Source organism: Papaver somniferum, unplaced genomic scaffold (assembly GCF_003573695.1).
Source record: "Papaver somniferum cultivar HN1 unplaced genomic scaffold, ASM357369v1 unplaced-scaffold_148, whole genome shotgun sequence".
Classification (NCBI taxonomy): domain Eukaryota; kingdom Viridiplantae; phylum Streptophyta; class Magnoliopsida; order Ranunculales; family Papaveraceae; genus Papaver; species Papaver somniferum.
The window spans coordinates 511,281-523,105 of record NW_020624154.1 but is presented as its reverse complement, the minus strand read 5'-3'; the positions used below and the strand labels follow the sequence as shown (position 1 = coordinate 523,105).

Sequence of the window (11,825 nt, the reverse complement as noted above, 5' to 3'; positions counted from 1 at the left end):
TTATTGCAGATTTTGTCGTATTTCGTGCAGCATGTTTTGAATGATCCAAGGTGCTTCGGACTGTTCCTTCGAGATCAACGCCAACAGAGATGTCGAGTCTGTTTCGAAATGGACATATTGCCATTCTTTTGTTATTTCCATTCTCGTGGCTAGCAGCATAGCCCATGTCTCCGCTATTATTGCTGAAGTTTTGCCAATCGGTGTTGCCATTGCCATGATGACTGAACCCCTGTCGTCTCTGCATATCCATCCTGCTCCAGCTACTTCCGGTGTACCGATCCCATCCATCTTTGTAGCTCCATCCGTGTTGATTTTCAGCCATTGATTTGTTGGTGCCTCCCATTTGATCCATTTAATTGGTTTTGTTCTTTCCAGTTGTTGTCCATTTGCCTCCGGTGTGAATAAATTGTGTTTTGTGGCCCACCAGTATTCTTGGCTTAGCAGTAACGATATATGGAAGGTCTGTTGTGGTGTCTGCACTTGGTTTTGGTATACCTTTCCATTTCTGGCCAGCCAAATATTCCAAATTATGTAGCAGCATAACGTGAAATCCTCCTTGTGTTCCTGCATTTTCAGAAAGTCTTCGAAATTCGGTGGTGGTTGTCTTGCAATTGCTGATGGTGTATCTCTTCTCTGATATTGGATTGGTGCTATTCTCTGTGCTTGCTGGCAGATGGTATTTGGTATCGGGTGTGGTGGTAGTACAATGTTGTTGTATATGTTGTGAATGGTTGCATTTCTGTTAACATGTTGGCACATAAGATTCCAAGTCTCCCTTGCCACGGTGCATTCAAACAGACAGTGTTGGACTGTTTCCGATTGATTCTTACACATAGGGCACATGTTAGAACTAACAATGTGTCTATAGTGAAGGCCTTCAAAAGTTGGTAATCCATTGTGACTTACTTTCCAGAGGAAAAGTCTAATTTTTTGGGGCAGTTTACTTTCCATAGGTCCTTGTACCTCCTTGTTGTGTTGAAATTATTGTTTTGCTGAGGTTGTTGTGCTTGAGTGTTCTGCTGTTGTAGAAGTATCTCATAGCCGCTTTTGACCGTTATTGTCCCTTGATGGCATGTGGCCAAATTGGTTTGTCGAGTGAAGCTGGGATTGGAACATGGATTGCGCTAATTGCCTTGCTAATGTGAGGCTCGAAACTCTGTTGTAACAACTCAGTGTTCCAATTAAATGAATGTGGAATCATTAACGTACTTACGAAATTATTACCTAAATTTCCCAGAGTTGTCAGCCGTGCATGCATGGGTATCCAATTGTCTTTTATTAGTGTCGCGTTTCCATCTCCAATCTGCATTGCAAATTTTTCCTGTATAAAAGAAGTTGTTTTTGTCAGGTTCTTCCAAGCCGGGCTTGCTGCCGGCTTTGGTTTTGGTATTCTTCTCAGGATTGACTCCTCTGCCATGTATTTGGATCTGTACATGGTGTTACATATTGTATTCGGCCGAGCATGAATTTGCCAAATCCTTTTCCCCAGGAGAGAAAAGTTGTGCACTCTAGTGTTCCTGATTCCTAATCCTCCATGTGAAGTCGGTAGGTTTAGTTTATCCTTACCAATCATATGCAATTTCCTTGTCGTCTTATCATGACCCCAAAAGAAATTTCTTGCTATCTTGTTTTTTTTGTGGTGTACATGAGCTGGCAGCAATTGAGTTTGCATAATGTGATTAGTTGTGGGTATTAGACTTGAGTTTATTAGTAGCCATCTACCCGCTTGGTTGAGACATTTCGCCATCCATCCTTTGGCTTTCCTTTCCAGTCTTTGCAAGAGTTGAGCAAAAATAGGTGATGAATTCCTTCCTTGCTTGAATTCCATACCTAGGTATTTAGGTGGGTTAGACGTTGCCGGAATGTTGAAAGTTTTTGTTAGCCTCTGTATTTCATTTGTGGTCGTGTGTGGATGGTGAATGATGACTGATTTATGCAAGTTGATAGCTTGTCCTGCCGAGGTTGAATAGCTACGCAGTATCTTGTTGAGGTTATCACAAGTCACCTGGTCTGTTGTGCAAGTAATGAGTAGATCGTACGCATACATCAGGTGGAGTATCGGAGGAGTTCTTGTCGAGATGCTCAATCCTTTCAATTTTCCCTCATTTTCCAAAATTGCGAGATTGGTTGATAGCACTTCTGCACACATAATAAAGATGTAGGGTGACAAAGGTTCACCTTGTCTTAGTCCCCTAGTTGGATGTATGTGGCCCTGAGGTGTACCATTGATGTTTATAGCATATGTCACCGAAGTTATGCAACACATTAGATATTCTACAAACTTTGCTAGAAAGCCTAGGTAAATCAAGTTTTGTTTCACAAAACCCCAGTCTAAACTGTCATAGGCCTTCTTGATATCTAATTTCAGAGCAATTATCGAGTTTTTGGTTGGTGGTGTTGATCTGATGTGGTGGAAGATTTCAGTGGCAATGGCTATATTATCATGTATAACTCTATTTGGAACAAAGGCACTCTGGTATGGGCTGATCATAAATTGTAGTATGGGCCTCATTCTGTCCACCAGTAACTTGGAAATTACTCTGTAGACTACATTACACAGCCCAATGGGCCTGAAATCACTTGCTGAGGTTGGGTTTTCTGTTTTTGGAATGAGAGTAATGTTTGTATGGTTGATTGGGTTTGCTAACTCCACATTTTCAAAGAAATTTGTCACCAGGTTTACTATTTCAGTTTGAGTAATATCCCAGTAAGTTTTGAAGAACTTACTTGTGTATCCGTCAGGTCCTGGCGCCTTCTCCGATCCAATCCTTTGCAATGCTTTGTGAATTTCCTCTACAGTTGGTGCGCTCATCAGCTGGTTGCAATGAAACTGTGATATCTTAGGTGTTATACTGGCAAAGAGTTGCATGTCCATCACTGTTGGTGGTGCTATATATTGTTGTTCATAGTGTTGGACTATCATTGCACTAATTTGTCTTTGATTGTACACCCATCGTTGGTTTGCATCTTGTAGTTGGTGGATGTGATTAATTCTGTGGTTCATAGTTTCTTTAGTGTGGAAGAATCTTGTATTAAGATCTCCATTTTTCAGCCAATCTACACGTGATCTTTGTTTCCAATACTCATCATGGCAGTGCATCAACATCAGATGTGAGTTCCTAGTCTCTCTCTCATGTTGCAGCCAGAAGATCAGTTCATTCCATGTTGTTGTGGCACATTTTGATTGTGCCAGTTGAATTTGAAACTCCACTTCTTTAAGGAGGTGGGGTAGGTGACCAAATATGTGTGTATGCCATTGTTGTAGTGCTACAGCCGTATTTGTCATTCTTGCTAACAGCTTTTGTCCTACCGTCTGAGCCTCCTCTCGGTTGGAGTTATGTTGCCATGATGTAATGACGACTTCCTTCATTTGTGGATGTAAGAACCACAAATGCTCCATTCTGAAGTTTTTGTTGATTCTTCTTGGCATTGCTCTTAAATTCAAAAGAATGGGTGCATGGTCCGACCCTATTCGTGGAAAATGTCTTAGTAGAGCTTGTGGATGACCATCCAACCATTATTAGTCTGCTAGACCTCTATCAAGTCTCTCCATGATAAAATTCCCATCAATTTGATTGTTGGTCCATGTAAACGTATCTCCTTGGTATCCTAGATCAATAAGCCCATGCGTATTAATGAAATTGTTGAAAATTCTAACCTGGTTGTTTGTCACCGGCCTTCCTCCTTTCTTTTCCATTTGTTCAACGACCTCATTAAGTCACCCATCAGAATCCAGGGGATTGTTGGTGTATTCACAATGTTGTCAAAATTTTGCCACAGTGATGCTCTTGGTGTAGGTTAGGGATGTCCATAGATGCCAGTGAACATCCAAGGTGTTGTAGGTTGTGGTTGAGTTGTTGAGATTGCTGCATGAATTACATTTTGGTTTGCAACTAAAACAGAGACAGTCAGGTGGGATGTCCACATCAAGCAGAGGCCACCCTTATGTCCCTCACACGGTACAGTAAAAGATCCAAAAAAACCTAAGGAAGTTCCCAAAAAAGACATATGCGACACAGATGCTAAAGTTTCTGAAAGGAAAAGCAAAGCAGGTCTAAATTTACGTGTGTACTCACGTAAATTTAGAAACTGTCAAGGCATTATGAATTCCTTGACAGTTCCAAGCTAAGTAACTCATTTCTTATGCGTGTGTTGGTTCAAGCCAACACCACGCGCAAGATTTTCTTCAGCTTCTCTGATCGTCTCTGCATCTAAGGAGAATCTCCAAGCTGGTCTGACTGAGGTTGAAGGTAAGTCACGTTCTTCTTCACTTTTCCGCTTCTTGTTAGAGCCATTGCTGGAAGTTGTTGATTGTTCTGCAGCAGTGACCTTTCGTGCTTGATGAAAGATGTTTCTAGCAGTTCTCGGATTTCTATTCCTCAAGGTAGGTACTTCAAATGTTGGATGTCGCGGCCTTGTTGCTTGATTCAATTCCAGTGCAGCTATGGAGGCAAATTTCCGGACTTTTGGTTGAGGCGGTGGAGCTCCAAAGTACGGTGTATTTGGGATCATCAGGTGTGTTGGCAGCTTTGAAGGCGTTCGCGGAATTCTTCTCTTGTAAGTTCTCAATGCAGGTGTAGGTGCAGTGGACACCGTTACCTCTGGCTTTCCTTTTACAAGATGAACTATAATGTTCACTTGCATATTCCTGTTTTCCAATTCATTCAAAAGTATTTTAGTATACTCATGAGTAAAAAAGGTTAGCATACGGTTGATCTCGGGTTTAGGTTTTGGCTGCATCTCAGCTTCCGGGTTTTGTAGTTGATGCCGATCCATGTTTTCAGTTTCCGTATCCACAGATTCCTCCACTTGGGCTTTTGCTTTTCCTTTAGAGTTGGTTTTTGACTGTGTTGGGCTTTCCCTTTGGTTGCAGTAATTGTTCAGTTGAACAGATGGTCCACAAGGTGGTTGATTTGGCGATGCTGGCGTGGTAGGTTGTGGGCCCTTATCTTTGGATATTATTCCGACATTCTTTTTCGTTGCAGGTGTTTTTCCATGTTTTTGTGCATGGGAACAATCTTTATTGTTCTTCTGCGGCGGCCGCTCTGTCTGGCTTGTAGCAGTTAGATTGTCAGACTTCTTTTGCGGGATTACCGGACTCCATGCAAGGCCGCGCTTAGTCATCTCTTCAACCAATCTCTCTGGGAACGGTGGTGGGTTAGCTGATTCTTTAGACCTAGTTTCCTGAGTCACTTGTTTTTTAACTTCTTGGATCAGATTCTGGTTGTTCTTTGCTTGTGCAGTTGTGGGAAAGCCATCCATTCTTTGATCTTTGCTTTGATTTGTTCTATATGTAGATGCTTTTTCTCCTGTTCTTGATGATTCCCCCAAAGCTATGTTAGCATCCCTGTATTCAATCATGCAATTTGTTCGCTTCTCCCTGGGTGTTGTAGCCTTCATATGTGCGTTGAGTTTTGCGAATGGAAAGTCTGGAAATAGTCTTGCTACTGAGTTTTTTTTTGCATTCTTTGAATGTGTGACCTGGGAAACCACAAAAGAAACAAAGGATGGGTATATTTTCATAAGAAAAATGAATCCATTTTCCTTTACCCATATTTAACATGACTCCCGGCATGAATGGTCTATTTAGATCCATCATTACAAGCGCTCGAGGTTGTGCACTTTTCAGATCCACTTTCAGCACCGTTCCTGTTCCCGATCTTTCTATGATGTCTTTGATTGCCTCCTCGTCATTGAACAGTCCCGGTAGATTAAGAACTTGCAGCCAAAAAGGTGAGAATTTGAAACAATTGAGTGCGTGTTGCACAAAAAAAGTTCCAGTCTTTACATAAAATCACGTATGGTCCCGCAATCCATGGTTGCTGAGCCAGAATGAACTCTTTATCATATTTGTGTTTGAGTGACATCTGAATAACATGGAAAGTGGCATTTGTTTCTATGTGATGTATCATCATAGGGAAGATTTTATTGGTTAAAGCTTTTTTGACCTGGAAAAAATCTTCATACCCTCCTACCACCTTTACAGCTACGCTATGTTAATTATGGGTTTGCATTAGGTTTTGCATCCTTTCAGTCAGTTGAAGAATTGGGATACGCTGTTCTTTGTGGTTTTTTGTAAACGTTGCATATGAACTTGGAACTGTATCTTTTTTGGTTTTTAAAGGTTTTGAAGATTTGGTATCTTTTTTGAGATGATGTAAGTTTGATTGTTGTGTTGAAAAGTTTTGATTTGTTTTATCTACTTTCTTAAAAGGTTCTTCAGGTTTTCTTGAGACTGATGCAGAGGAAAAGGAGAAGAAGGAAGTATGATTAGAATCCTCAGAAAGGTTGCTATTCTTCTTTTGATGTAGTTGTTTAAACAAAAAATTCATCCTCTAATTGAGACACGCATGCGTTTCGGCTTGAATTTCGATGCATCTTTTCAGAAGACTTTGAGTGAGATATTGGTTGATACGTATGTGGTGTTTGGTTATCCTTGCATGCATTGGAGGAATAAGGCGGTGCTTTGTTTTCCATTGGTTGAATCGGAGGTGAAGGTAGGAATAAAAATCCAGGAATTCAGCCACTAACAAGTTGGTTAGAATCTGTCCTCGAGCTTTTCAAAACGTTTCAGAGAAATGATTTGTATTGGGGCTCGATTATGTAAAGAAGATTCAGAACTCGAAACGAAGATAGTGTTGATATGAGAAATTTTTTTATTCCTTGACCCTAGTCAACGCCCGCGGACATTTTTTTTATGGTTATTAGAGATGATAGAAGAAGAATGTTCGCGCGTTGATAATATCATGTAAGTACCTAGCACTATCAGTTCTAGATGTGACAATTAAAAAATAAGGTTTTACCTATTTCCCATCCCCACTTTTCCTATTTCCTATCCCAACCATAAAATTTAATTTTAGTTAACTCTTTTTAGAGTGGGAAAATTGCACTCACATTATTAATCACCATGTTAACCTAAAATCTAGCCACCGTCCTCACAACCACCGGTTTGAGTTTGGATATTGATTCTCAACCGGCATCTTAATCAGATTTGCGAAGATTGAATGCATGGACATCTAAACTACAACGATCAATTAGGTTAATTTTTTAAAATTTGGGGATAATCAAATACTGTTAATTAAAACCTAATTGAAACAGTGAACATCTCTTTCTCGCAGGATTACAAGAAATAAAATCCCAACTAAGATAGAAAAAAGCAATCACCAATTATTTTGTCCATGTTAGTTTGATGTTTTTGAATTAAACTTGGTTTCACCTTTTCTTAACATTTTTGACAGTACTCTCTTATATGAACGAGAAGTTAATGAATAATATTTCTAAGTCATTTTCTATCTGATGTGATAGTGGATACGTAGATGTTCTCTTCTATTCTCATGAATTTGAGTTTTGATAATGCGTAGCATCCTTTGCTTGCTAAATTGATTGATATATGTGCCTAGTTTTGTTACTCAGTTATTAGAAGAAAAAAAATGGTAATGGTAGATCAGATTTCAGAGAGAGGGAGAAGGAAGACGATGGTCGGCGAGATGAAAGATTACCCCTAAAGTATAATAGGGTGAGTTTTGTTGACCCAACCTAGAAAAAGTTAAACAAAAACTACTTTGCATATTTGGGATGGGATTTAAGAAAAATGGGGATAGGAAATAGGTAAAACCAAAAATAAACGGGGGACTGTTGGACTTTCATATATATGAGTATTACTTTCATCTTTGATTAAATTCTTAGAGAATGATAACATATATATAATAAAAAAATATAGGAAAACGAAGGGACACCCTATCTTAAACCCCTTGTAGGATAAAAAAACTCATCTGGAGATCTATTATACGATGTCTAAATTTTGGACATGTTGTTTTATCGTTCTTCACCAAGTCTTCTTAAGGTGTTGTCATCTTACGTTATATCGTATCTGCATACGTACAATAAATGTTTGAATACACTTCATGTATGATATATAAGTTTACAAACCTGATTGAACCATCAAACACGGTAAACAATATATTATAATTCAAAAAGTTAATTACACTATAATTATGTATAAAGATATCAAAGTTCGAATTAACTTTTTCTTCGATATTTGAATAACTAGTTGATGACTGACCTTGCTTTTCTATTCGTTGTGAACACTCACATGCCTTTTATACTCCATACCAATTTGTATCAGCCTATATCAGAGTGAACATCTTGATAAAGGTACATATTGACGGATACAAACTAATAAAAAATTGGTAGAAACTGATGTGTAAATTAATGTGTAGAAATTGATACACATCTTGAATTCATTATAATTAAAGTGTGTGCTATATAATCCACCTAATTTTTACAAGAGAGCATTATAACATGCATATTTCATATAATATATCGTGAAGATACAAACGAGGCTTGTCAATTTCATCAATAAACTCTTTACACTGTGATGAGTTAGAGGACCATAAATACAAATTAACTTCAACTGTGGTTTATAGAATTTTGGCTACAAATTGATTGTCAAATATATTGGAAATATAAATAACCAGTGCATAATGATATTGAGGAATATCATAATGATAAAAATCATAATTAAATGATTTTTACTTTTTCGGACCAGGGATCATCTTGAGTATCAAGGAATATCTTTGAAGAATAAACGATAAGAGTTATGTACATATTCAAATATGTCGACATCCGGTAGCTTCTTAACTTGACAAACCCAAAACCTTAATTCACACACACCATGAAGAAATATGTGAACCATGATTATTGGTTTTGTACTTGGAACTGATTAAACCATCACTCCAAAACCTGTGTCATAACGTTTAAGTACAATCTAGGTAAATATTCAATCCGAACATCTTTTTAATTCCCTTTTTGTAGTCAGAAATACTACACGGCATGATGATATGTTTCTCCCTCTTAGTCTATGCTTTGCTCTATCATTAGATATAACGTTTAAGCACAATTGTCCTTTCTTAGTGATTAAAAATCACTTGTTTACTTCATATTTTTCTGCCCCTTTTTGTCACAAAAATGACAAAGCGTTTCGAGCAAATAAAGGACAAACCAAAAGGATCTTACAAATCTATACGATTTGTACAACTTATAAGAGTCAAGCGCGAAGGTTTCACGTACCATTTTAGATAACCAATATTACAAACGAAACTACCAAAGTAATTTAGTTTTCAATATATATGTTATCAAGGAAACAATTTCCCGAAGAAATTTTCACTATAGTCCAACAAATCGACTAAGATACTTAATTCTATGGTTGAACCGATTGCCTATGTACAATCGTTTTTTTCGACAAGACCAAACTAAAGATCAGAATTAAATCTATTTTTCTCATCGGGCTCTAATTATTTCGAAAAATAACTTAGACCTTTCCCTTTAGACAAGACAAACACTAGGTTAGTTAACTAGTTTTTCTTGTCAAGGCAGACTTCAATAACTGAATCCTCCAGTTGATAAGTCTGACTAAGATCAGAATTAACTTAGTTTCTCTTATCGGAATCAAATGGACTAAACAAATGACCCCCTAATTTTGTTAATACCAAAACAATAGATACAAACCAAATTCAGTTGACTTGCATCTGTTTTTTCTTAGCCGGAAGCGATTCAAGCTAATATCTTTCAACAGTTAGATCGAACTTAGCTTGTTACACACAAATGAAATGCACGTTTATTTAGGTTTGTGTAACCGTACCCAAACATGTACTCTTAGTTGGTTCAACAGTATTTAACCAAATGGTTAGCCATATGAGCACTTCCATATCAACCATATTCTTCTTTACCACAACTAGTTCAAATGACTCAAATGAACAATATAAACAGGCTTTTCTTAAACAGAAAAAACGATTAACTAACAAATAAAATCGTTACCTCAATTTCCACAACCACTTCTCCCCATAAAGATATCTCATTAAGAGCAAATTCAAATAAGAACTCCCCCCATGTGTGTTGTCATCCTCTCGCAGGAATAAAAGAACAACAACAAAAGCAACCTTTACCAGAGAAAGGTTGGTCGATTTTAACTAATGCGTGCCAATAGCAAAATTTTAAACTCGAAACACATGTTATGCTAAACACAACTTATGTAAACATAAATTTATTATCAACATATTGTGACTTTTCACATATGAGTTTCAATCAAAACACCTTATGATCCTTTGATAAAGCCTACCAACATGGGCCATAACTTAATCCCGCTAAATCAAAAAGCCACACAAATCATAAGGGAAACACCGTATGAGATCGAATATTAAGGTTAATAAAAACCGAAATCAGACATCTCATAAATCCGAAATCACGTAGCAAAAATACATTCATACACAAGCTATGCAATCGGAAACTATCACATGAAACAAAAATTATAAAATAATAATTTTATTCATAATAATAAATATTTATAGTTTATTCAAATAGACCTTATACATAATATCGAAATAACTCAACACATTACTTTCTCTAAATAAGAACCTAATCTTATTTTTATTCCATGAGCAACTTAATCCTTCATATCAGTACTAGAGGAAGGCAGGTAATTATTCTTAATCTTGAGCTTGTGAATTTCTTCAAGACGATAACTTTGTTGCTTGACCAGAATTTCTTGCAGTTGTGAAGTTTCAGTGAAGTACTTTGCAAGGACATGTAATTTGTCTTAGATTGAACACAAAATTGTGTTAATATCTCAATACATTAATCTTTCTTCAGTATATTCTCTCTTTCCTTCTTGATAAACCAATCGCTCTTTTTGATTTTTCTCTTTGATTTTGTAGCATCAAGAGATGGTGCAGACTTATTCTTAAAGAACTCTTTTAGATCAAACACCTTTGCAAGAGAAGACATTGGATCCTGACTCATAGTTTGGACAAGGAATGACCAGAGGATGAGAGGAATCCTTTATAAATCTTGAAAGATATTTTTCATACTACCGAAAATATAATATTCCTATTGTAGATGGTGGATCTTCGACAAAGGGTAGAATTGTAAAACTATACTCCAGATTCGGCAACCAGATGAATATTGAGGCTCATGTCTCTCATTAAAGCATGAAAGCTCATGCCATAAATCTCTGACTGAGAAGGCTGTCTCTCAGAGTACGTGCAGATGTGTAGTCTCTCAACTGAGACCACGGCATATCTCATGAATACTGAGCAATTTCAGTAATTACTCCAGATCCGACAATCGGATGAGTATCGAGACTCATGTCTCTATGCATGAAAGCTCATGCCACCTCTGATGGAGAAAGTTTCTCAGAGAAGATTTAGATGTGTAGTCTCTCAGCTGAGACCACGGCACATCTCGTACTGTGTAGAATCGAAAGATTGGGCGGCTCCTAGACAACATGCCTGCTAGTATAGAGCGACAACGTCTTCGGGATGTAACCAGATTTTCCCCGACTATGCAAGAGGAATATGATACTCCAGCAAGTTCATATTGCTCAACCCTCAGATAATTAATGCTCCTAGACAGGAAGCCCTTCTAGTATAGAGCTGGCAATTAATTATCTTAAATCGTCTGAATATCCAGCAATATTCTACGAGCCATCACCTGAATATCCAGCAATATTCTACGAATCGTCAATTAATCGCCTGAATATCCAACAATATTCTTCGATTCTTCGTTATATTTCGTCACTTCAATTCGTGGTTCTTCCCAGCAGAATTCCACGGGTTAGTGATAAATACTAAACGAGACAAGAATCTGAGCATGGAATAAGCCCTGACAAAAATGGTGCAAGTGTAATTAGCAGATAATGCACAGACCAGCATTTGGAATGCACGAACGAGCATTTCAAAAATACGAATGAACGAGGAAGCTATGCAAAATAGGAAGGGAAAATAATAATAATAATAAAATATTAAACAAAAGCGTCAGGGGACTAGGCT

At 37.6% G+C, this 11,825-nt stretch overlaps 1 protein-coding gene across 1 annotated transcript; it reads right to left on the bottom strand.

Moving 5' to 3' along the window:
• On the bottom strand, positions 1-843 carry LOC113335447. The gene has a single exon (XM_026581492.1). It carries the CDS (start codon positions 841-843, stop codon positions 1-3), a length of 843 nt encoding a protein of 280 aa, XP_026437277.1.
• Between the last annotated feature and the right edge of the window lie 10,982 nt (positions 844-11,825).